Here is a 27,523-nt window from a genome sequence, read left to right on the forward strand (position 1 = left end):
AATGAATCTTGTTGACACTAGTTTGAATATGCTATAGTCTATGAAATATTTTCTGAGAAGAAAACAGCTCTCTGAAGGACCCCAACATACAGGGAAGATAGATTGATATGTACCATGAAAATTTGGAATGCAACTCTTCTTGGTTTAGAGATACTGTGAAGGATATATTTTGCTGCTGAAACTACTTATGCAGTTATATTTAGCTCTGGGTTATTCATTAATTTAATTAGCATTTTTTGACAACCAAATTGTGCCAGGAGCAAGAGCTGGCGATATGTTACTCTGTCTTTCCAAGAGAGGGAGATGGTTAATGTTCCAAAATGTAAATCTTCTATTTTCAGATTAAGTATAATCCATTTTAGTAAGGCCTACTCAATCCTTCAGTCGTGTCCAACTGTTTGGAACCCCATAGACTATAGCCTTCCATGGACAGAGGAGCATGGCAGGCTACAGTCCATAGGGTTGCAAAGAGTCAGATACGACTGAAGCGACTGAGCATACACACATACACTCTTAATCTTGAAGAAATTTCTTTTTGAAATGATGTGTTGTTAATTCAGTGTGATTGTGAAGTGAATTTAATGCATGTTGAAAAGGGCCACATCTGATGCAAATAGATACTTTGTAATTATGGACTAAGCACTCTTGCAGAAACAATAGTGACAATAAAAAAGGATTGGGTATAATTAGTCCCCCGGGCAGATCTTTTCCTTTTATTATCTCTGTTCTTTGCTATAAATTTTAATAATAAGATTAGCCATTCAATGGCAATATAACCAGATTGCGGTATTAATACATAGAACATCTGTACTGTAAAATGAGAGAAATTTGCAGGAAAAAAATGTTATTATAGAAGATGTAAAGAGAATGAATGAAATTATATGCATAGAGGTTAAAAACATGCTTCTTAATCTCTGCTTACTGTCAATATCCTTATGATGAGCCACTGAATTCTTAAGCTAGTTTTTCTAAACATCTGAATAATCCTGTCTTAAATGTAAGGATTATGACAATAGAAATAGTTACTTTAATAGAATATATTTCTATACAGATATCAGATATTTTTCCTATCATTTCTGTGTGAATGTTTCTGCACTTTTAATTAAAATTTTAAATTATTCACCTTTGTCCTAAGATGATGAAATAAAAATCCCTAAACAATGGAAGGTTCCTGTTATACTACTATTCTTTCTAAAAGTTGTAAAGACTGTTACTCCTGTATTTAAATGAAACATGCATGAATCATATATCAGAAGCAGAATTCTTTTTCTTTCCTTTTTTTTAACTAAAGCAAATGAAAATATAAAGGTACAGGGGAATGTTATTTTTCTTTCTTACTTAAAATAGCATTTGTTTTTGAAGTGTCAACATAACTGCCATTTTATTTAGGATGCTTCATCTGCCTACTCCAACATAATGACTAATCTGATTTTTATATTTTTCATTTCTTAACATGGTCTTTAGAAATATGTTTCCAAACAGAATCTTGTCATTCATTTAATGAGGGACCTCAGAGTGTCTTTCTGAAAAGCATCCTGAATTCTCCTGTCCTGAGGTGTAGGCAGTGGGAGGGAAAGGCTGGTGTCTGTATAGATGCCCACACGATGTGTATCTGAGCTCACATAAACAGTGATGAGGTCACGGCGTACCCTGGGCTCTAGAGTACAAAGCTTTGTTCTGTGCTCCAAGAGCTTTGTTCCTGGGCAGAGAGAGGCCTGGACTGTCCTGAGAGCCCGGTGTGCTACTGTTTCATTGTCAAGCTCTAGGGATTTGGGGTGGGGGGAAGTTAGGAATATATTTCTGAATGTATTTCTGAAGCATATAAAGAAATGTCGGTATCAAATGAGATAAGCAATTGTAAACGTGTGAACATATTCACAATTTAATTATCCATTTTAGTAGAAGATAAGGATGGATTTAGAATTAGAATCTGTGAATGTCACAAAAGCCTAACTGCTCATTAATGCCTTTAATCTTTTTCCGGTAATACTAAACAGATTGACAGAGGACCTTTCTATCTTGCTATTTCTCCTCCCTGCATCTGAGACATTAGCTAAAGCACAGCAGAATGCCAAAAACCAAGGATGGCATTTCCGAGATTTAATAAGTCTGGATGATTTTCAACACAATTAAAAGGGCAGATATTAGTGTGTCCCAAAAGAATATTATCTGCACTTATAAGAACTGGAAATCCAGGCGAGGACATCTAGAACAGACTCTTAATTTCTAACTATTCAGCAACCTCTTTTGGTTTTCAGCTCTATAGGTTACTTTGTGGAATGGTCCTTTGCATGGTCCATTTTAGAGTTTCCTTGAAAGGCAGGATCATGTAGTGATCCGGAGATTGGCCTGTAGAGCCAGAGTTGGTCTACCTGTTCTTGGCTCTACTCCTGACTAGCTCTGTGACTAAATGTAACCAGCTTCATAGCCCGTTATCTCCCGTGTGCCTTGTTAGGTTCATCAATGAAATGGGTTGACCAGCTGTACCTCTGTCATACGGTTGATAGGAAGATTGTGAATCACTGTGCATGAACTCCCTGAAGCACTGTCTTATTCATATAAGCAGTCAATAAATGTTGAACTGCCATTGCTTAGACAAGAGAAATAAGGGGAGGCAACACTGTAGAAAAAATGTTTACTGAGTAGCTACTGTGGATGCAGCATTATGCTGAGTAACTAACACAATATTTTTTTTTACTGTTCAACAAGGCCCCACTTATATAAAATAATTTTATAAAAATAGTATGTAAATATATTTGCAGTGTTGATACAGTTTTGTCTCCTAATGATAGAATAATGGTTTTAGGTTTCTTCGTGCTCTTTTACATACCCCAATTATCTTCAGAGAAGGTATATAATTTTATTTAATTTTGAGATATTAAAAATGTATACACTACAAAGAGTAGTATGAAAATATGTTTTTAAAATATAGATTATGTATCCATCACCCAAATATAAATTATTATCATATTGGTACATTTGCATCAGTTCTTCTTTTCACCATTAAAATGATTCTTTAATGTAATTGTTATATTATATCAGAGTATTGTTGATTGGGGACTTCCCTGGTGGCTCAGTGGTAAAGAATCCTCCTGCCAATGCAAGACACACAGGTTCAATCCCTGAGTCGGGAAGATCCCCTGGAGAAGGGAATGGCAACCCACTCTAGTATTCTTGCCTGGGAAATTCCATGGATAGAGGAGCCTGGCGGGCTACACTCCAGGGAGTCACAAAAGAATTGGACACAACTGAGCGACTAAAGCAACAACAATTGTTGATTTACAGTGTCATGTTAGTTTCAGTAACAAACAACGATTTCATCCCCATGTGTGCCTATGAAAGATCGTTATCTCAGTGGCACAGATGAGGAAACTGAGGCTTAGGTAGTTTGAGACTTATGTTTATTTTTAAATTGATGTTAAGGTTAATAACCACAGGTGGGAGTCTGTGCCGTTTGTGGTGACAGGGGAAAAAAGAGGGGGGTTGGGGAAGAGACTCAAATGTCAGTTATTAGAATTTAGCTTCAAGCATCAAGACCAATTTGGAGCCGTTACATCCTGGCACCCATGCTTGGGGGTGACAGTCCTGAGGACCACATGCCTTGTAGAAACGTTTATAGGTGACTGACTACCAAAAAAGAAAGAAGAAAAGAGAGTTATGATGAAAAATAATCCTTATGGTCACTTGAAGCATTTTTTGCTTATGTGAGCTCATAAAGAAAAAAAGTTCTATTGTCTTCAAAACAACAAAGCCTTTTCAAGAATTAAAAAATGAAACTGAGCAACTGAGAAACCATATTCAGCCAAGTAGTTGCACCAGTAAGAGGCTGGGGCGTCTTGGATGACTGCAATTATTTGCAGTCCTGTCTGTATCCAACCTTGGAAGTATGACTGCAGTAGAACTAAAGGAGTTTCTTAGGCCTTGGTGCTGAATAAAGGAGCAAGTGTGAAGGGCATGCAATATCCTGTTTGCTCAATCCTGTGTATAAAATATGCATCACATTCAACAGTACTCAGCCTTTGATTTCTGACCTCAAAATTACCTTTTCCAAACAAGTTTGTATAAACTTGGGCTTCCCTGATGGCTCAGATGGTAAAGAATCCACCTGTAATACAGAAGACCTAGGTTCGATCCCTGGGTCGGGAAGATCCCCTGGAGAAGGGTACGGCTACTCACTCCACTATTCTTGCCTGGAGAATTCCATGGACAGAGGAGCCTGATGGGCTAAGGTCCATGGAGTCACAAAGAGTCAGACACGACCGAGCAACTTTGATTTTGTATAAACCTATCGCCTTTTACATGTGTATTATCAGTGGAGTTTGTCAATTGTTATTTCTTTTACTGCTTTTCTCCTTTTAAAAAGATTTAAAAGATCATTCTCTAATTTGTAGGGTAAACCAAATTTCACAGTAGCAATGACAATTATAGTGATGGGCTGCCAAACACTATGTTTCAAGCTGTGATGTCTGCCTTTTTTGGAGATTATGGAGAAGCACATTGCTTCCAGGATAAACGGAAGAAAGAAGGCAGATGAGCCCAGGTTTACTTTCTTTCTGTTGTGTTTATTTATTTGTTTTCTTAAGTGTAGGAGTGTCGCCTGTGGAAGGCATGAAAGTGAAAGTTGCTCACTCGTGTCCGACTCTTTGTGACCCCATGGACTATACAGTCCATGGAATTCTCCAGGCCAGAATACTGGAGTGGGTAGCCTTTTAGCCTTTCCCTTCTCCAAGGGATCTTCCCAACCCAGGGATCAAACCCAGGCCTCCAGAATTGCAGGGAGATTCGTTACCAGCTGAGCCACAGGGAAGCCCAAGAATACTGGAGTGGGTAGTCTGTCCCTTCTCCAGCAGATCTTCCCAACCCAGGAATTGAATCGGCGTCTCCTGCCTTGCAGGCAGATTCTTTACCAACTGAGCTATCAGGGAAGGCATGGAAGCCAATTCAGAGCAGGCTCTCTGAGTCAAGCACTCTCTATCATGTGTGATTCTTAATACAGAAAGACCAAACCTGGCCCTTGAGAGGCTCACAGTTGAAGAGGGCAGTCAGAAACACATAACACTCCTGTTCTTGGAATTCCCCAGGTAAGAATCCTGGAGTGGGTAGCCATTTCCTTCTCCAGGGGATCTTCCCGACCTAGGGATCCAACCAGGTCTCCTGCGTTGCAGGCAGGTTTTTTACTGTCTGAGCCATCAGGGAAGCCCATATTATTTAATAGGTTGTATTAAATGCAATAATGAGGGTTTGCAAAGCATTTCCTGGGAGCACAAGGAAAGGATACCTACCACTTTTGCCTGGGATGTCAGGGAAGTGGCCCCACAGTTAAGCAACAGGAGACAGGGAGGCACATTCCATAAAGTATTGGGAAACACACACACACCATCTCTGCAAATAAAATCTGTACCTTCCAACTGATTTTCAGGGCACCATAGGTTAATAATAACTGCTGCTGCTGCTGCTAAGTCACTTCAGTCGTGTCCGACTCTGTGTGACCCCATAGACAGCAGCCCACCAGGCTCCCCCATCCCTGGGATTCTCCAGGCAAGAACACTGGAGTGGGTTGCCATTTCCTTTTCCAATGCATGAAAGTGAAAAGTGAAAGTGAAGTTGCTCAAGTCCTGTCCGACCCTCAGAGACCCCATGGACTGCAGCCTACCAGGCTTCTCCATCCATGGGATTTTCCAGGCAGGAGTACTGGAGTGGGGTGCCATTGCCTTCTCCGTAATAATAACTAGATATACCCAAATGGCCAAAATTCTATTTCTGACATGGACTTCCACAGGTAATTTTTGTTTATTTTAATGAAGAGGAAGCATGTATCTTTGGAAATTGTTTTTAAAACTCACATAGTGTAATGCATGTAGCAGTAGAATTGTTAAAGACAGAGAAAGTAGACCTTGTCCTTTTTTAAAAAAAAATAAGGATGAATGCTTTCAAGTAAGACTGGAATAAAAATGGAATGGAACCAATTAGAAAAAAAATAGAAGCACTTAAGAAGAAACTTAATTGTTGCTGAAAGAATTAGAATCTAATCTCATGGAAAGATTTTAATTAAACTCCAGAGTAAAATAAAACATTGGCCTTTCTCCTAGGAAAATATGATGTCTCTTAGAATTTATCAACTATTCCTTGGCCTGCAAATCAGTGGTGATTGTCTGTTATTTTTCTCATTTTGATTATTACATGTTACTGATGGTAGGATTATTTGTGCAGCAATAACTGCTGAGACAACCACTCAGTTCAGTTCAGTCACTCAGTCGTGTCCAGCTCTTTGCAACCCCATGGACTGCAGCACGCCAGGCCTCCCTGTCCATCACCAACTCCCAGAGTTTACTCAAACTCATGTCCATTGAGTCAGTGATGCCATCCAACCATCTCATCCTCTGTTGTCCCCTTCTCCTCCTGCCCCCAGTCTTTCCCAGCATCAGAGTATTTTCAAATGAGTCAGTTCTTTGCATCAGGTGGCCAAAGTATTAGTTTCAGCTTCAGCATCAGTCCTTCCAGTGAACATTCAGGACTGATTTCCTCTAGGATGGACTAGTTGGATCTCCTTGCAGTCCAAGGGACTCTCAAGAGTCTTCTCCAACACCACAGTTCAAAAGCATCAATTTTTCAGTGCTCAGCTTTCTTTAAAGTCAGACTCTCACATCCATTTCTAGTAGTCATGTATGGATGTGAGAGTTGGATATGAGACAATCATTAAAACTGTACAAATAGAAATGTAGTCTCAAGTGCCCCTGTATATTTGGGTGGGAAAATGGGAAGGACCTACGTTAAATCTGACAGATCCAGAATCAACTCTCTGGGCTTCTCTGGTGGCTCAGGGGTTAAGAATCCACCTGCCGATGCAAGGGACACCGGTTTGATCCCTGATCCCCGAAGAGCCCACGTGCCTCAGAGCAGCTAAGCCCAAGGGCCACAGTTAATGAGCCTGTGCTCTCGAGCTCAGGAGTCACAACTGCCCCTGAAGCCCACATGCCCACAAGCTTGGGCTTGACCACAAGAGAAGCCACCGCTATAAGAAGCCTGCACACTGCACCTAGAGAGTAGCCTAAGCAGCAACAAAGACCTAGCATGGCCACAAATTTTTTAAAAATCCACTCTCCTTCAGTAACAGAAGGTTCTGTGTTTTAAAAGGAATTGTTAACAAGGACAGCCATCATCAAGCTTTTTAAAAATCCACTCTCCTTCCATAACAGAAGGCGCTATTTTAAAAGGAATTGTTAACAAGGACAGCCATCATCTTATGTGTCAAATGCTAAATGCTCTTATAGAAATGAAAAATGGCCAATTGAATAAGGAATTACCTAGGAAGAGGGGAGTGGAGAATTCTTTGAAAAGGAGAATTGCCAAAAAAAGAGGAAAAAAAAATGACTCACAGTGCTTTCACATCAGGGGATGAATTAGTGGACCCGCTGACCCCAAAGTGTTTAGAAAAACCAATATTTTGGACAAATCTGAACTTTTTTTTTTTCATTTTTGCCCCCTACAGCCTCGTCACGTGTTCAACATGCTAAAGAAGTATGTCCGTGCCGAACAGAAAGACAGGCAACACACCCTAAAGCATTTTGAACATGTTCGCATGGTGGATCCAAAGAAAGCTGCTCAAATCCGATCCCAGGTAAGCACAAAGTGTGGTAGTCATGCCACTTGGACAATTCAGTGTCCTTGCCCTTTGAATTGAATCTTTAGGTATTCCCGGAGTAGCCATGGTGTTGGACCTCTATAGCAAGAGTCCTTTAATACCTGGGAAATTCTAGAGGCTTGTCCTAGGGCAGCATGAGATTTGGCACTTCCTGAGTTATAAAAATTTTGTTTTCACAGACAACTAGTCAATCTGATCACATGGACCACAGCCTTGTCTAACTCAATGAAACTAAGCCATGCCGTGTGGGGCCACCCAAGATGGGCAGGTCATGGTAAAGAGGTCTGACAGAATGTGGTCCACTGGAGAAAGGAATGGCAAACCACTTCAGTATTCTTGCCATGAGAACCCCATGAACAGTATGAAAAGGCAAAATGATAGGATACTGAAAGAGGAAATCCCCAGGTCAGTAGGTACCCAATATGCTACTGGAGATCAGTGGAGAAATAACTCTAGAAAGAATGAAGGGATGGAGCCAAAGCAAAAACAATACCCAGTTGTGGATGTGACTGGTGATAGAAGCAAGGTCTGATGCTGTAAAGAGCACTATTGCATAGGAACCTGGAATGTCAGGTCCATGAATCCAGGCAAATTGGAAGCAGTCAAACAGGAGATGGCAAAAGTGAACGTCGACATTCTAGGAATCAGCGAACTAAAATGGACTGAAATGGGTGAATTTAATTCAGATGACCATTATATCTACTACTGTGGGCAGGAATCCCTTAGAAGAAATGGAGTAGCCATCATGGTCAACAAAAGAGTTTGAAATGCAGTACTTGGATGCAATCTCAAAAACAACAAAATGATCTCTGTTCGTTTCCAAGGCAAACCATTCAGTATCACAGTAATCCAAGTCTATGCCCCAACCACTAATGCTGAAGAAGCTGAAGTTGAACGGTTCTATGAAGACCTACAAGACCTTCTAGAACTAACACCCCAAAAAGATGTCCTTTTCATTATAGGGGACTAGAATGCAAAAGTAGGAAGTCAAGAAACACCTGGGCTAACAGCCAAATTTGGCCTTGGAATACAGAATGAAGCAGGGCAAAGACTAATAAAGTTTTGCCAAGAGAATGCACTGGACATAGCAAACACACTCATCCAACAACACAAGAGAAGACTCTACACATGGACATTACCAGATGGCCAACACCAAAATCAGATTGATTATATTCTTTGCAGCCAAAGATGGAGAAGCTCTATACAGTCAGCAAAAACAAGACCGGGAGTTGACTATGGCTCAGATCATGAACTCCTTATTGCCAAATTCAGATTAAATTGAAGAAAGTAGGGAAACTCACTAGACCATTCAGGTATGACCTAAATCAAATCCCTTATGATTATACACTGGAAGTGAGAAATAGATTTAAGGGAGTAGATCTGATAGACAAGAGTGCCTAATGAACTATGGACAGAGGTTCGTGACATTGTACAGGAGATAGGGATCAATACCATCCCCATGGAAAAGAAATGCAAACAAGCAAACTGGCTGTCTGGGGAGGCCTTACAAATAGCTGTGAAAAGAAGAGAAGTGAAAAGCAAGGAGAAAAGGAAAGATATAAGCATCTGAATGCAGAGTTCCAAAGAATAGCAAGGAGAGATAAGAAAGCCTTCCTCAGCAATCAATGCAAAGAAATAAAAGAAAACAACAGAATGGGCAAGACTAGAGATCTCTTCAAGAAAATCAGAGATACCAAGGGAACATTTCATGCAAAGATGGGCTCGATAAATGACAGAAATGGTATGGACCTAACATAAGCAGAAGATATTAAGAAGAGATGGCAAGAATACACAGAAGAACTGTACAAAAAAGATCTTCATGACCCATATAATCACGATGGTGTGATCACTCACCTAGAGCCAGACATCCTGGAATATGAAGTCAAGTGGGCCTTAGAAAGCATCACTATGAACAAAGCTAGTGGAGGTGATGGAATTCCAGTGGAGCTATTTCAAATCCTGAAAGATGATGCTGTGAAAGTGCTGCATTCAGTATGCCAGCAAATTTGGAAAACTCAGCAGTGGCCACAGGACTGGAAAAGTTTAGTTTTCATTCCAATCCCAAAGAAAGGCAATGCTAAAGAATGCTCAAACTACCACACAATTGCCCTCATCTCACACGCTAGTAAAGTAATGCTGAAAATTCTCCAAGCCAGGCTTCAGCGATACGTGAACCATAAACTTCCAGATGTTCAAGCTGGTTTTAGAAAAGTTAGAGGAACCAGAGATCAAATTGCCAACATTCGCTGGATCATTGAAAAAGCAAGAGAGTTCCAGAAAAACATCTATTTCTGCTTTATTGACTATGCCAAAGCCTTTGACTGTTTGGATCACAATAAACTGTGGGAAATTCTGAAAGAGATGGGAATACCAGACCACCTGACCTGCCTCTTGAGAAACCTATATGCAGGTCAGGAAGCAACAGTTAGAACTGGACATGGAACAACAGACTGGTTCCAAAGAGGAAAAGGAGTACGTCAAGGCTGTATATTGTCACCCTGCTTATTTAACTTCTATGCAGAGTACATCATGAGAAACGCTGGACTGGAAGAAGCACAAGCTGAAATCAAGATTGCCGGGAGAAATATCAATAACCTCAGATATGCAGATGACACCACCCTTATGGCAGAAAGTGAAGAGGAACTCAAAAGCCTCTTGATGAAAGTGAAAGAGGAGAGTGAAAAAGTTGGCTTAAAGCTCAATATTCAGAAAATGAAGATCATGGCATCCGGTCCCATCACTTCATGGGAAATAGATGGGGAAACAGTGGAAACAGTATCAGACTTCATTTGGGGGGGCTCCAAAATCACTGTAGATGGTGATTGCAGCCATGAAATTAAAAGACACTTACTCCTTGGAAGGAAAGTTATGACCAACCTAGATAGCATATTCAAAAGCAGAGACATTACTTTGCCAACAAAGGTCCGTCTAGTCAAGGCTATGGTTTTTCCAGTAGTCATGTATGGATGCGAGAGTTGGACTGTGAAGAAAGCTGAGTGCTGAAGAATTGATGCTTTTGAACTGTGGTATTGGAGAAGACTCTTGAGAATCCCTTGGACTGCAAGGAGATCCAACTAGTCCATTCTGAAGGAGATCAGTCCTGGGGATTCTTTGGAAGGACTGATGCTAAAGCTGAAACTGCAATATTTTGGCCACCTGGTGTGAAGAGTTGACTCATTGGAAAAGACTCTGATGCTGGGAGGGATTGGGGGCAGGAAGAAAAGGGGACAACAGAGGATGGGATGGCTGGATGGCATCACCGACCCGATGGACATGAGTTTGGGTGAACTCTGGTAGTTGGTGATGGACAGGGAGGCCTGGTGTGCTACAGTTCATGGGGTCGCAAAGAGTCGGACACGACTGAGCAACTGAACTGTACTGAGTTATAAAAATAACAAAGAGTATAAAAATCTGGAGTGTCTATTGCTACTGATTCTTAAGGAACCATTTCAAACTCTGATGACTAAAACAACAAAAACATAAATTGTATACACCAAAACTGCTAACATATGGTCCAGCTAATTAGAGAAGACAATCACAAGCTCCGTTTCTGTATTGGAGCTTGGAAATAATATGAGACTAAATGTAGCTTGGTAGTGATAAGTTTCATACTCTGTCATTTGCAAAGCTTTACAACTGGAATCTACCTGCAGAAGTTTAAATTTTTAAATTTCCATAAACAGAAGAGTTTTTCAAGTATCTATCATGAAATATCCATGTGATCCCATCTGTTGGAAAATTTGAAAAACATATATTTAGGACATCAGAGGTTATTTAGGAATCTCAATCATAATTGGGCAGAAATGGTCTTTTCAACTGGCTGTATATTTTATGGTTATAAACATTTAATGTAATGGGAAGTTTAAAACACTCCAAAGATGGAGAACTAAAAATAAGAGAACAAGAAAAATAAAGGTGCCCTTTCGAGTTCAAAGTTCCAGCAGCATTTTGTCAGTTTTATTTGGGAAGTTTGTATCTGTCTGTGGTGCCTGGTAAGGAAAATAACTGTTCCTTACTCCAGAGACGGTTCACCTGGCACTGTCTACCTCCTTTGCTACAGGTTATGACACACCTCCGCGTCATTTATGAACGCATGAACCAGTCTCTCTCCCTGCTCTACAATGTTCCTGCCGTGGCCGAGGAAATTCAGGATGAAGTTGGTGAGTGAGCTGTTCTTTTGATGCTGCACATATAAACATATTTTCCTCGTGCAGGAGAAAATCAGGGAACTGAGTTAGTCTGCCTCGGAAATCACCAGTGTTTTAACAGGTGGAAGGAAAAAGAGCAGATTCCCTTTGATGATGAAACCCTTGGGGAATATAAATAGCTCTCATTTCAGCAATTGCATCAGATCTTAACTTCATGCTTACAAAAGTGGGGAAATGTGACTTGCCTTTTGGTCTGTTTGTGTGATAATGAGCCACTTGTTACTGGATTGTACTTGTCAACAGTTGTCTGACTTAGTCTTGTAAGTTTCACCTTATGTTGCTTTGGTACTTTACAATTTAATAGAAACAATCATTTCGTCATCTCTTAATTCTTAATTATCATACTTTTTGAGTGGCATGATAGACCAGTTTTTCAGATGAAGGGACTCAAATCTACAGTTTTAGGAACTTGCCTATGCCACGCATACTCTAGGGAACCCAGAAAAACCATAAAACTGTGACTTTTGACTTTGAGATGATTGTTGTCTTCAGTAATACATCTTTCTTTGTTGTCTGCCCCACCCCACCCCACCACAGAGTCATGAGTGTTCTCTGAATTAGATTGTTGTTTAAACTTAATTAACTGTGTGCCCACTGTCTTTCATTAAACTTTTATTTAAATAATCACACACTCATAAGAAGTTAGGAAAGTAATACAGAGAAGTCCAGGGTCGACTTCCTCATAGTAACATCTTATATAATGCCATATATTTGCAAAACCAGGAAACGGATCTTGTGTGCCCACTGTCTCCTGTGACCCTAATGATATCTTTAATATTTGTATGAGTAAGTTTTCCCATTTCTATTTTTCTTGGAAAGGGAGTAATGTATCACATAATGTAATTCTCCACAAACCCCCAAAATGCCTGTATTTAACTTTATCTCACAAAAGTACTTAGATGCATTTGCCCCCGTGCATGTTTCAGCATAAAACAGATGTGTGAATCTGGGTGCCTTGGGGCATGAACTGTTTGTAAATAAGCAATATGTGTGCGGTGTCTCTCTCTCCGTAATGAGTCCTGCCCTTTGTTAATTGGGTTGGAAATAGATGCTTAATTAGGTTTGAAATGGATGCAGGTTGTCTGAAATCAGGCCACCCAGGATACGCTGTAGATGGTGTACAGGTTGCAGGAATTCCTGCTTTGAAGTGCCCGAAACACAGCTCGATTTTTCCATCTCATGCCAGTGCTATTCCACTCTTCTTTTTTTCTAACTTGGCAATGCCTCGCAAGTGTAGTTTGTATTACGGTCAGGTATTTGGCACTTCATCAAGTGGTAATGGTCTGTTCAGTATTGTGTGTTAACATACAGAATCGTTTCTTTAAGAACTGAATATTCTTGTCAGATACATTTGTAAGGTAGACATGTAAGGAAGCTCTAAAATACTGTTTATTAAATAACTATAAGAAAGTCCTCTAGTAAGTTGTAGACAGGACAAAGTCAAAGAAATCATCACATTCTTAATGAATCGAAGCTCCTATCTTCTAGGTGAATGTATTTTTGCCTTCTAGCCATCTTAACAAGCTTATTTTCATAAGGGACTTAGAGCTGTTGCCAGTAATACAACTATGGAAGAATAAGCCATTGCACAAGACTAGAATATTTCACTCTCACCCAGTAATTGGTTGGCTCTTTCTAATTAAATTATCAGATGTTTTTATTGAGCAAACTACTGAAAGCAGTGACCACTAATGAGACACAGTTCCCCAGAACAGATGGCAATTCAGCTGTCTTGAGTGTTGCAAAATGCCCAAGAATCGGGCCACACACTAAACTTCACATCTCAGTGACAGGGAGAATATTCGGAGGGCTAGAATCAAGGAATTATTTTCGTTTAAAACTAAAAAAGCTATTAAGTTGGATTAAGAGCATATCATTTGAAAAATAGTTACGCCAAGTGAAAGAAGCTAGTCACAAATGATCACATATTGTATAATTCCATTTATATAAAATATGCAGAATTGGGAAATTTATAGACAGAAATCATACTGGTGTCTGGCAAGGGCTTGGAAGGTGGGGGTAATGCTGCTGCTGCTGTTGCTAAGTCGCTTCAGTCGTGTCCGACTCTGTGCGACCCCATAGACAGTAGCCCACCAGGCTCCCCGTCCCTGGGATTCTCCAGGCAAGAACACTGGAGTGGGTTGCCAATTCCTTCTCCAATGCATGAAAGTGAAAAATGAAAGGGAAGTCACTCAGTCATGTCCAACTCTTCACGACCCCATGGACTGTAGCCTACCAGGCTCCTCCATCCATGGGATTTTCCAGGCAAGAGCACTGGAGTGGGGTGCCATTGCCTTCTCCGGGGGGGTAGTAAGAGTACAGTTAATGAATATGTTGTTGTTCAGATGCTAAGTCGTGTATGACTCTTTTTGACCCTATGAACTGCAGCACGCCAAGCTTCCAAATTCACTATCTCCCTGAGTTTGCTCAAACTCATGCCCATCAAGTCAGTGATGCCATCCAACTGTCTAATCCTCTGTTGTCCCCTTCTCCTCCTGCCCTCAGTCTTTCCCAGCATCAGGTTCTTCTCCAATGAGTCAGCTCTTCGCATCAGGTGGCCACAGCATTGGAGCTTCAGCTTCACTATCAGTCCTTCCGATGAATATTCAGAGTTGATTTCCTTAGGATTGACTGGTTTGATCTCCTTGCTGTCCAAGGGACTCTCAAGAGTCAGATAATGAAATTTTTCTAAAGTTAGACAGTAATAATGGCTGCACAACTCTGAATACACTAATACCCATAAATATTATACATTTAAAACAGTAATTTTTTTGGCATGTGAATTATATCTCAATTAAGCTGTTGCTTAATAAAAAATAAAGTCACCCCTTAACTTAGCACAAAAAAAGTTTTGTCATTCTAAGTACACTGAACACCAAATCCTGAAAGATAATCATTTTCAAAATCTTTCTCGCCTCCATTTTTAAATGGCTGTTTCCTATGGGAGCAGAAGCTTGCATTAATGAACTCCATTAAATAGGTCTGTGTACCATTGGAGATTCTAGCACCAAAGCCAAAGAAGAGAGTTCGTCTATGAGCTCAGCTGTCTCATAGAAGCGTTCTTCGTTTGAAGGAACATTTTGAAATAACTTCCTCCTAAAGTAGGAGTATGGATAAAACAGGGCTTCCCAGGTGGCACAGGGGCAAAGAACCCCCCTGCCAATGTAGGAGACTGAAGAGACACAGATTCAGTCCCTGGGTCGGAGATCCCCTGAAGGACGAAATGGCAGCCCACTCCAGTATTCTTGCCTGGGAAATTCCATGGGCAGAGGACCGAGGCGGGCTACAGTCTGTGGGTTCCCAAAGAGGCAGACTTGGCGACTCAGCAGCAACAAATGGATGAAAAAGACGGACCATGGGTGCTAATTGTTTAAGCTGAGTGGGAGTTCTTTGTAGTAGTCTCTTCACTTTTGTATATGCTTGAAATTTTCCACAATAGAAGTTGTTGATTTGTCGCTTACTTTCTACATAGAATCTTCACAATTTTCTTCCAGTTTATGTCTTGTACATTTAATTGTTTCTGCATAAAAGCTTCGTCATTTAGTCTGATGTACGTGCATCTGTGTTTTCTCTATAATCAAATTTTAGATTTGGAGTCAGTTCAGTGTAAATAAGGATACTAAAATTCCGAGCCACTGGTCCAAGGAGAGGATCCAAAAGAGCCTACAAATGCATGCTTTTTGTATAAAAGTTTGTGCTTATAAACACAGGCAGTTAGGATATATTTAATACTGTAAAACATCGGGAGAGAAATACAGTAGTTTTGTCACATGAGGGTTAATAGTTGCTCTGGAGATAAAGGGTTTTCAACAGCCCTGAGAAACTGCCAGTATCTTTGGTGATGTAGGTTTACCTACTCTGGGTAATTTATGTTCCCATGAGGGTAGAATTCTCTAGCATGGAGGAAATTGAGGAAGAAGCTAGCCACGGTAAAGAGAAAAGGGCAAAAGTGAGAACTGACATCAAATTTGTGGCATCAAAAAGTCAGTAAAGTAAGACTGACTAGAGTCTAGAATTCACCATGCCACTGAGATCCAGCTCTGCTCATTTTCAGCCACTGCACTTTCCTGAGAACCACATTTGTTTATGCTATTCTGCTGTTAACTCCTGTAAATCCTATATTCATAAACCTAACAGCAGCCTGTCTGCTGATTCTCAGCAACATATTCCAGACTCAATACAGGCAGACCTCGTTTTATTGTGCTTCACAGATACTGCGTTCTTTACAGTTTGAAGGTTGGTGGCAACCTTGTCTCAAGTGAATCTATCAACACCATTTTCCAACTGCATTTTCTCACTCCATGTCTCTGTGTCACATATTGGTCATTATTGTGATATTCCCTTCTTTCTCATTATTATTATACTTGTGATGGTGATCTATGATCAGTGATCTTTGATGTTGTTCAGTCACTAGATCGTGTCCAACTCTTTGCATTCTTGTGGACTGTAGCCAGCCAGAATACTCTGTCCATGGCATTCTCCAAGGCAAGAATACTGGAGTGAGCTGCCATTTCCTCCTCCAGGGGATCTTTCTGACCCAGGGATCAAACCCATGTCTCCAACAATGGCAGGCAGATTCATTACCACTTGGAGTTTGCTCAGAGCATGTCCGTTGAGTCAGTGATACTATCCAACCATCTCATCCTAAGCAGCCCTCTCCTGCTTTTGCCTTCAATCTTTCCCAGCATCACAGTTTTGTTCCAGTGAGTCAGCTCTTTGCATCAGGTGGCCAAAGTATTGGAGTTTGGTTTTCAGCATCAGTGCCTCCAGTGAATTTTTAGGGTTGATTTACTCTATGAAATCATATTTCAGATATTGTTATTATATCTGTGATGGTGACCTATGATCAGTGATCTTTGATGTTACTATTGCAAAAAGATTGTGACTTGCTAAAGGCTCAGAAGACAATTAGCATTCTGTAGCAATAAAGTATTTTTCAATTAAGGTGTGTTCATTGTTTCTTTGATATAATGCTATTTGTGCTTAATAGACTACAGGGTAGTGCAATCATAACTTTTATTTGCACTGGAAAACCAAAAAATTCATGCTAATTGCTTTACTGCAGTTTTCTGGAACAAGCCTGCAATATCTCTGAGGTATGCCTATATTTCACCCATTTCACAAACTCCAAACTATGTGTTTAAAGAAAGCATTGGGTCCCTCTTGAAATTCACTCATTTTACAGTCTCAGTTATGGGTTCTCCCAGTTGTCCTAAACCATATCCATGATGCGTTCCTTTCCTCCACCCATGATTGCTCATCAATCTGAAATCTATGTATTCTACCTCCTGTATTCATGAGGACTGCCTTCTCTGTAAACCCATGTGTTAGCTCAGATCCTCATCCTCACATGAGTTTCACTGGACTCATCACAGGATAAGAGGTCATCCTGCCTCTTATCTTTCCATGGCTCCCTTCTACCCAGACTCTTCCTCTTCAGAGCTGACTTCCTGCTAAAATGAAAAGACAGCCCACACATGGTTCTTCCTTGCTTGAAAAGCAGCATCCTTCAGTGCTCAGCTGAAATGCCCACACTCCCATAAACCCTTGACTAATTTGCATAGGAAGCCAGGTGGAAGAGCTGGTGTTTGAGTGACAGCTGTATGGCAAACTGATGACTATGTCTTACCTATGATGTTGCTGGCCTGAGTTCTTTATGAAAGTCCACCCTTGCTGAGGTTCAGGGTCATCACATGTAGATGTGGCAGGTGGTTTAGGGATAGAGTGTGACCGACCAATATTCACTAGTACTGCTGTGTCAGATGGTAAAGAATCTGCCTGCAATGCGGGAGACCCAGGTTCCATCCCTGAATCAGGAAGATCCCTGGAGGAGGAGGGGATGGCAACCCACTCCAGTGTTCTTGCCTGGAGAATTCCGTGGACAGAGGAGTCTGGAGGGCTATAGTCCCGGAGGTCACGTGACTAACACTTTCACTATCCACATGAAGCGGAGCTTTCTTGTAATTCACACAGAAGTACCACATGTGCCAGTGACGGCGCTGGTGAATTCAGTGTCTGCACCCCCAACTTACGATTGAAGAAACTGAACCTCAAGAGAGAGGTCACTGACTTGGCCTTAACCAATTTCACGCAAAGATGGGCTCAATAGAGGACAGAAATGGTATGAACCTAACAGAAGCAGTAGATATTAAGAAAAAGTGCAAGAATACACAGAAGAACTGTACAAAAAAGATCTTCACGACCAAGATAATCATGATGGTGTGATCACTCACCTAGACCCAGACATCCTGGAATGTGAAGTCAAGTGGGCCTTAGAAAGCATCACTACGAACAAAGCTAGTGGAGGTGATGGAATTCCAGTGGAGCTGTTTCAAATCCTAAAAGATGATCTATTTCTGCTTTATTGACTATGCCAAAGCCTTTGACTGTGTGGATCACAAGAAACTGGAAAATTCTGAAAGAGATGGGGATACCAGACCACCTGACCTGCCTCTTGAGAAACCTATATGCAGGTCAGGAAGCAACAGTTAGAACTGGACATGGAACAACAGACTGGTTCCACATAGGAAAGGAGTACGTCAAGACTATATTGTCACCCTGCTTATTTAACTTCTATGCAGAGTACATCATGAGAAACGCTGGACTGGAAGAAGCACAAGCTGAAATCAAGATTGCCGGGAGAAATATCAATAACCTCAGATATGCAGATGACACCACCCTTATGGCAGAAAGTGAAGAGAAACTAAAAAGTCTCTTGATGAAAGTGAAAGAGGAGAGTGAAAAAGTTGGCTTAAAACTCAACATTCAGAAAACGAAGATCATGACATCTGGTCCCATCACTGCATGGCAAATAGATGGGGAAACAATGAAAACAGTGTCAGACTTTGTTTTTGGGGGGCTCCAAAATCACTGCAGATGGTGACTGCAGCCATGAAATTAAAAGACGCTTACTCCTTGGAAGAAAAGTTATGACCAACCTAGATAGCATATTCAAAAGCAGAGACATTACTTTGCCAACAAAGGTCCATCTAGTCAAGGCTGTGGTTTTTCCATTGGTCATGTATGAATGTGAGAGTTGGACTGTGAAGAAAGCTGAGCGCCGAAGAATTGATGCTTTTGAACTGTGGTGTCGGAGAAGACTCTTGAGAGTCCCTTGGACTGCAAGGAGATCCAACCAGTCCATTCTGAAGGAGATCAGCCCTGGGATTTCTTTGGAAGGACTGATGCTAAAGCTGAAACTCCAGTACTTTGGCCACCTCATGTGAAGAGTTGACGCACTGGAAAAGACTCTGATACTGGGAGGGATTGGGGACAGGAGGAGAAGAGGACAACAGAGGATGAGGTGGCTGGATGGCATCACTGACTCGATGGATGTGAGTCTGAGTGAATTCTGGGAGTTGGTGATGGACAGGGAGGCCTGGCATGCTGCGATTCATGGGGTCGCAAAGAGTCGGACACGACTGAGCGAGTGAACTGACTGACTGACTGATGGTTAAAGTGAGGAAAGTGGCATTGGAGCCAAGGTCTGCATGAGTCTGAGATTTATTCTGTCTCTGCTACCCACTTTTCTACTCTCAATTCAGTAGAATTCTCTTCTAGATCCTCAGTGTCTCTTCTAGAATTCTCTTCTAGATCCTCAGTGTCTAGAGCACCAGATATCCACCTTGAGTACCATACTCTGTTTTGTGTTTAATTGCGGACGTGTTCACCAGCCCCCCTCATCCTGTGAGCTCTTTCTGGACATGTCTTGGGCATGCTCATATCCTTGGGGTCCAGCATAGGACCTGGTACTCTGTGGGTATCAGTCGTCATAGCTTGTGCACAGGTGCTCAGTCTCTCAGTCGTGTCCAACCCTTTGTGAACCCATGGACTGTAGCCCACCAGGCTCCTCTGTCCATGGGATTTTCCTGCAAGAATACTGGAGTGGGTAGCCATTTCCTCCTCCAGAAGATCTTCCCAATCCAGAGATCAAACTGGCATCACCTGTGTCTCCTGCACTGCCAGCAGATTCTTTACTGCTGAGCCACCAGACAAACCTGTAGCTTGCTGCTGCTGCTGCTAAGTTGCTTCAGTCGTGTCCGACTCTGTAACCCTGAAGACCCACCCTGAATGCCTTCCTTAGCACGTAGCATAGCTAGTGTTGCATAGAAGAGACCTCTTTCCTCAGGCACAGCATTCTCTAAAGCTGTAATTGATCGAGCCAGCAAAGTGGGTGAAGCTGGCACAGCTATCAAAGAATCAAGCAGAGTTCTCAGCGCTGGAATGAATAACATTTTACAGTATTAACCTCTGTCATTTCCATGACCTTCTGCCGTTTGGTTTTCTGCCCAATTCATATATTTTGACACTTGATCTATTAAATATGTTGTCTGGTTTGACTGTCCCATCAACAAGGGTCTGAATCTGTTTATTTGCTTTGCTTCACCAATAAGAATGAATTATCAGAACTACTCTATTATTAGTCTTATAAAAGCTTGCCATTTATTACTTTATAATAATTTTTCAGTTCAGTTTGAGTTATTATTATGTGCAAGTTCCCAGCCATGTCATTGATTATTTAATGTCTTCCTTTTTAAAAGTAAGGTATTTGCATACAAATTAGGAAGTTTTCTGTAAAGAAGGGCTTAAGGCATTGTTTGTAGAGGGGGGGAAACCCCTTATTCGTTTAAAATAACTGTTTAGGACTTTATTTTTTATTCAGCAAATGACAGAATCATTAATGTAAGGAAAATATGCCTCTTTTCAACGTCCATATTTTAATCATCTTTGAACTCTTCACAAAGGCAGAATTCCTTCATCTCTACTATTGTTCAGCTCAGTTTTTACTTTGTCAATTTGCTGTGTCAGCATGATCGTGTTTTTCTACCCTTGGTAATCTTCCTTGAATCTATGCTAAAAAGAATTCTATTCTTGTGTAAGCACTGAGGTTACTTATCAAAATGCTTCATTTTGTAGCTTTCTCAAGGCTAAAATCATTGCAGCTCTTGAGAGATGGGTGTTTCACAGAATGTTGTAATGACCAATTTATGAGAAAGTCAGGAAGAGGGAAGGTGGAAGGAAGGCCCAATTGTTTTATACTCTGTTTTGTTTTATTTTTTTCTTTTATCATTCAAAATTAGTAAAAGCATGAATTATTATAAATCAGATGTTGAAAGTTCCATCTCTGACTGAACAAATTCATGGTGAATGGGGTAGGATTGAACTATGTGGAAGGAAATCAAGAAACTCAGTTAATGAAGGAATGCTTATAATTTTTTATTACAATTTGACTGTGGCCCCTTGATAAACTCTTCATCTCTTTGGGGAAAATACAGCATGTTCACTTCAAGGACAGTGTCTCCATTCTCTGCTCCTAATAAACCTATTGATTTGGGGATTTAATGAATCCAAAGTAAGCTAGGTTTAAATTAGAATATTTATAGCACTTGCCAGACCAACAAAAAGGAACATTCATTACTACTGAGAATTTTAAGTATTCTTGTATATAATTGTTAGTCAAGGAAGGCCATCAGGGAGAAAAAAATCATAAAAGTAAATAAAATGAACAAAGGCAGACAGGACTTAGCAACTGAACAACAAAAAATAAAGTGAAACAACTAGTAACTTGCTCTGCTCTTATTCTGTGTTTTTCATAAGAAATGACTTTTATGTATATGTAGATTTTTTATTTTAGAGATGATTTAACTATTTGGATATTCAGTTGTTGCTGTTGTTCAGTCGCTACGTCGTATACGACTCTTCACAAACCCATGGGCTATGGCACTCCAGGCTCCTCTGTCTTCCACAATCTCCCCGAGTTTGCTCAGACTTATGTCCATTGAGTCAGTGATGCTACCTAACCATCTCAACCTCTGCTGCCCTCTTCTCCTTTTGCCTTCAGTCTTTCCCAGCATCAGGGTCTTTTCTGGTCAGTTGGTTCTTTCCATCAGGTGGCCAAAGTATTGGATATAAGGACATTTATTTGTCTCATAAATTGCCAAAGACATGTTCTTCCCTTAGTCTTGCAGTAGTCTCAGAGCTCCTTACTCATATTTTTTCCAGTATTACTGCCTGAATTATAGTTTTGACTGGTGTTTATTTGCCTACCTATAACTGTGTATCTTTGGCCCCCTTGTAGCAAAACAGTTACTCTTCCAAAATAGAACCACTCATTTTATGAGAAAATGAAAATGTGTTGTCAAGTGACCTACATCAGTCAGTTCAGTTCAGTCGCTCAGTTGTGTCCGACTCTTTGTGACCCCGTGAATCACAGCACGTCAGGCCTCCCTGTCCATCACCATCTCCCAGAATTCACTCAAACTCACATCCATCGAGTCAGTGATTCCATCCAGCCATCTCATCCTCTGTCGTCCCCTTCTCCTCCTGCCCCCAATCCCTCCCAGTATCAGAGTCTTTTCCAATGAGTCAACTCTTCACATGAGGTGGCCAAAGTACTGGAGTTTCAGCTTTAGCATCAGTCCTTCCAAAGAAATCCCAGGGCTGATCTCCTTCAGAATGGACTGGTTGGATCTCCCTGCAGTCCAAGGGACTCTCAAGAGTCTTCTCCAACACCACAGTTCAAAAGCATCAATTCTTTGGCGCTCAGCCTTCTTCACAGTCCAACTCTCACATCCATACATGACCACAGGAAAAACCATAGCCTTGACTAGACGGACCTTTGTTGGCAAAGTAATGTCTCTGCTTTTTAATATGCTGTCTAGGTTGGTCATAACTTTCCTTCCAAGGAGTAAGCATCTTTTAATTTCATGGCTGCAGTCACCATCTGCAGTGATTTTGGAGCCCAGAAAAATAAGTTCAACCACTGTTTCCACTGTTTCCCCATCTATTTGCCATGAAGTGATGGGGCCAGATGCCATTATCTTAGTTTTCTGAATGTTGAGCTTGAAACCAACTTTTTCACTCTCCACTTTCACTTTCATCAAGAGACTCTTTAGTTCTTCTTCACTTTCTACCATAAGGGTGGTGTCATCTGCATATCTGAGGTTATTGATAGTGTGATATACTGATCTCATTTCTTGCGATCCAAGTGGACCCTAGCAGTCATTGGATGACTTATATATAAAATACATTGTTTATTTTATGCCATTGCAGTGGTTCTCTGGATTATGTTTTCAGTCTAAATAACTAAGTGCTGTCTATTAAAATCTTTTGCTTTATTAATTGGGCTTTATGCCTTTTTATTATTGAATTGCAAAAGTTCTTTATTCTGGAGACTAACCTCTCGTTAAATATATAATTTGAAACTATTTTCTCCCATTATGTAGGTTTTTTTCACTCTTTTGATATCCTGTGAACACACAAAATTATAAAACTTTGATGAAGTCCAGTTTATCAGTTTGTTGTTTCTGTTGCTTATGCTTTAGTGTTATATCTAAGAACCATTGCCCGATCCAAGGTCAAATGTATATCTGTGTTTCTTTCCAAGAGTTTTATAGTTTAACCCTTATAGTTAGATCGTTGATTCATTTGGAGTTCACTTTTATATGTGGTGTGAGGTAAGGATCCAGCTTCATTCTTTTGCATGTGGATATCCAGTGTCCCAGCACCATTTGTTGAAAAAACTGTTCTTTCTATTCTAAGTGGTCTTGGAACCCTTGTCAAAAATCAGTTGACCAGCGACGTATGAGTTTGTTTCTTGACTCTCAATTCTGTTCCTTTGCTCTATATGTACATCCTTATTATTGTTGTAATAGTAGGGATTTTTCATGGACTGCACTATTTTGACTACTGTAGCTCTGTAATGAGTTTTGACGTCATGCGCTGTGAGTCATCCTTTGTTCTTTTTCAAGACTGCTTTGACTGTTTGGGGTCCCTTGCTTTTCCATATGAATTTCAGAGTCTTTTCTCCTTTTTTCTACAAGAAAAAAGATAGTCAAAATTTTAATAGGGATTACCTTGAATCTGTAGGTCAATTCAGGCAGTGTTCTTATTATAAACTTTTTTGGCTTTTTTTTCGTTGGAATAGAATTGATTTACAATGTTGTGTTAGTTTCAGGTGTATGGCAGCAGGATTCAGTTATACATGTATTCATTCTATTTCAGATTCTCAGTGTTCTGTAATAACCTACATGAGTAAAGAATCTGATTCCTTTTCATTTCCTTCTGTTTTTATTGTAATTTTTTAAATGAAGTTTTAAAACACTGTCACTACCTAAAGAGATATCCATTATGAGATGATTCCTCTGTATTCCCATGCAGGAGGGTTAAGCTTTAGAAGCAGCAGGAAAATTGATTTAGCACACTGATACCCTTTATCCCAAACCTGCCTGAGATGCAAGGAAATTTCTATGTGAACTTTTCCTTAAATCATGATGACTATGACACACGGACACATTGGTGTGCTTTGTCTGTTTCCATGCCATCCTCTGATGTGTGTGCATGTGCACGTGTGTGTGTGCGCGCGTGCCTCAACCACGTGGATGAAACCTGACGCATTGCCTCCCACCCCGAGCTCTGCGGCTGCCTGTGATGATCCCTGGTGCAATTTCAGGGTGTTTCCTGAGCTCACCAGCTCTTATGCATGGCTCTGTAATTTGAATCAAAATTCAAGAAGAATTCTTAACTAAAATGATTGGGAGGTGAAGTCAGACCACAGTAGAGGCTCCTAGACTGTTTCTGGCGGGGAACCCTGCAGCAGATGTGTCTGATTTTTTTTTGGCGGGGGGATAGATTCTGGGGAACAACCAGTGATGTTACACTGGAGAACAAGGTCTGGCTATCTTGTCTTTCACAACCAGCTGCCTTCAAGGTTCATATTTTGAAAGAGAAGAAAAGTGGTAGTGATATTGCTGCTGTGAATATAGAGATGCATTCAAATTGAGATTAATTTTGAAATCTATTTCCACAGAGTCTAACTGGAAAAAAGATGAATGTGTTTACATGTGAGAAAGAGTTTGGAAGGAATGTTAATTTGCCTCTTGCTCATAACTCAGAAACCAATTTTGCAGTGTACTCCCTGAATAAGCCCCATTGCTGTGCCGTGCTCAGTCATGTCGGACTCTTGGAAAATCCCAGGCAAGAATACTGGAGTGGGTTGCCATTTCCTCCTCCAAGGGATCTTCGTGACCCAGGGATAGAACCCGGGTCTCCTTTGTCTCCTGCATTGCAAGCAGATTCGTTTACCACTGAGCCACCAGGGAAGCCCAAGCTCTGTTACTCTTTCTTAACTCTTCTCCTGCCATCTATGCTATGGTCTGCTTTATAAAGTCAGTAATAAACAGTAAAGTATAATGTCTCATCAAAAGCAGGAGATCGGGAATTTCCCTGGTAGCTTAGTGGCTAAAACTTCGCCTTCCAATGCAGGGCATGTGGGTTCAGTCCCTGGTCCGGGAGCTAAAATCCCAGGTGCCTCTCCTGTGGCAAAAACCAAAACATAAAGCAGAAACAATATTGTAACAAATTCAATAAAGACTTTAAAAACGGTCCACTTCAAAAAGAAACCTTTTTTTTTAAAAAAAAGGAGATCTATTAACCCATTCCTGTTTATGAGGCATAAGTCCAAAGCAATGCTGACATCATATGAATCATCATGCTATTCAGAGTCTTTTGGACTTGGGGTGAGAAAGTGGTCAAAAGACCAAAGTCAGGATGTTACTTAATTTCAACTACTATTGCAGATCCATTGATCTAAGACAGTGGATTGAAAATGGCCTATTTAATGTTTTAAAATTTTTTATAAATATATTTATGACTACATGTGCTCATAAAAGCATGAGTTAAATCTCATTATTTCTGTGGAACACCAAATAGTGACCATTTGTCTTATCTTTCGCATGTCTCTTTATCTTTGTTTTTGGTCTGGGTGGTATTGAGACGAGTCTGCCCATACCCTTTGAGCAAATAGAGGAATTGTGTGTTCAGCTTCCTCTTAAATATGGAACTTGATAAAGCTGCTCCTAAGGTCAACAGAGACCAGAGACACTGTCATCTGAGAGAAGGAAGAAGGGCCAGCTGCAAGTTTCACACCTCTCAGAAGCAAGAGGCTGAACCAGCCAGCCTGCCTTGGCAAACAATTCATTCCTTCTCTTTCAGAGGCTGGCAGAGTGAAGGGGAAGCTGGAGCTGTAGCTAGTTGCTTCTGAAGCTTTGCCAAGTTATAAAGAATTTCCCGAGGCATGAAGAGTAGAGATCTGGGAGTGCCACAGGGAACATTTCATATTAATATGATTATACTTATTAGCATTTTATACTCTTTTTATTTAGGAGATTGTTTTTATTTAGAAGCAAACCAAATTTCACATTCTAGGTTTGGGGCAAAGATGGGAGACATTCATAGAGAAATTGCTGTTTGAAGTTCTAAATGAGTGACTCTTTGGGAAAAACCTGCCTTCATTTTGTTGATGACGACTGAGGCTTGAAATAATGAAAATGGGTTTGCTCTCTAATGATGGGCTTCCCAGGTGGCACTAGTGGTAAAGAATCTGCCTGCCAGTGCAGGAGACATGAAAGACATGGGTTCAATCCCTGCGTCAGGAAGATCACCTGCAGAAGGGCATGGCAACCCACTCCAGTATTCTTGCCCGGAAAATTCCACAGACAGATGAGCCTGGTGGCCAGGCTACAATCCATGGGGTCACAGAGAGTTGGACAGAACCCAAGCGACTTAGCATGCACGCACGCACACTCAAATGACAATCAGCATATGTGATAGAAAGGAAAGTTGCCGAAATAGCCTTTTTGAAATAGCCTTTTTGATGTGACTTACATTATAAGAAAAGTATTGTGGTGGGGCTCGACTTGAAAACATAATCATTCATACTTTGACCTTTATTACATTAAAACTTTTTCTTTACCTCATGACCATGACCTGATAGCTTATACTTCTTGCTGTTTATGTTTCCCATGATACCAAAAATCAGTTTCCTAAAATTTTTATATATGACACATTGGTAATAGTTATAACTATTACATTATTAGAGTTTTCTAATCAAACTGCTTTAGTCAAATAAAAAGAAAACTAACTTTATCATTGCCACTGAGCTGTCACTAGATAATGCCTTAATTCTTGGTCACCACTCTTAATGATTTCAAGGAAGTATTAGAGGGCTTCAGAAGTATAACATGATGCTTACTTTGGGAGCAAATATACTAAAATTGGAACAATACAGAAAAGATTAACATGACTCCTGCTTAAGTATGACATGCAAATTTGTGAAAGCTTCCATGTTTTCAATCCATTGTATATGAGGCATCTAGAATAATAAATTTATAGAGATGACGTAAAACGGTAGTTGTCAGGGCCTAGGGGGAGGAGGGAATAGGGGATTAATCTGTAATGAGTACAGAGTTTCAGTTTGGGAAGATAAAAATGTTCTAGAGATGGAAGGTGGTGATGATTGTAAATATATTTAAAGCCACTGAAACCGCTTTTAACCACTTAAAATGGTTAAAATAGTAAGATTTGTGTTATATTTATTTTTCACAATAATAGTAGCTCTCTATGTACATTTATATCATTTGCCATTTTGAGTAGCAAAGGCATCTAAAAATTAATCCAAGGATGTTGGATCTTCAATAAGCATTCATTACACTCTCCCCGTATTCCAGATATATGCACATCGCCAGACATTTTCCAGGTATAGGGCACAATCTTTCATACCTGAATAATTTGGAATCTGCTTGGGGAGACTTTGGATAAACACAGTTGAAGGAGAGGCTTCTCTCATTAAGCTGAGGGATGTTGATCGCATGTCTCTTGGCATTAGGTAGCATCA

At 40.5% G+C, this 27,523-nt stretch overlaps 1 protein-coding gene and 1 non-coding gene across 8 annotated transcripts in view; both read left to right on the top strand.

Annotated features, from left to right (window-relative positions):
- Positions 1–27,523, top strand: part of APP (amyloid beta precursor protein) — a 312,159-nt gene that overhangs the window by 230,163 nt on the left and 54,473 nt on the right. For all 7 annotated transcript variants that reach the window (XM_061424251.1, XM_061424401.1, XM_061424605.1 and 4 more), the window contains 2 exons: positions 7,490–7,618; positions 11,703–11,802. In XM_061424251.1, the coding sequence (XP_061280235.1) occupies positions 7,490–7,618; positions 11,703–11,802 (229 nt within the window). The remainder of the gene's footprint in view (positions 1–7,489; positions 7,619–11,702; positions 11,803–27,523) is intronic.
- Positions 26,878–26,980, top strand: LOC133255049 (U6 spliceosomal RNA). Its single transcript, XR_009738849.1, has one exon. It is a non-coding gene; the product is annotated as a U6 spliceosomal RNA (small nuclear RNA).

Source organism: Bos javanicus, chromosome 1 (assembly GCF_032452875.1).
Source record: "Bos javanicus breed banteng chromosome 1, ARS-OSU_banteng_1.0, whole genome shotgun sequence".
In the NCBI taxonomy this organism is placed as follows: Eukaryota; Metazoa; Chordata; class Mammalia; order Artiodactyla; family Bovidae; genus Bos; species Bos javanicus.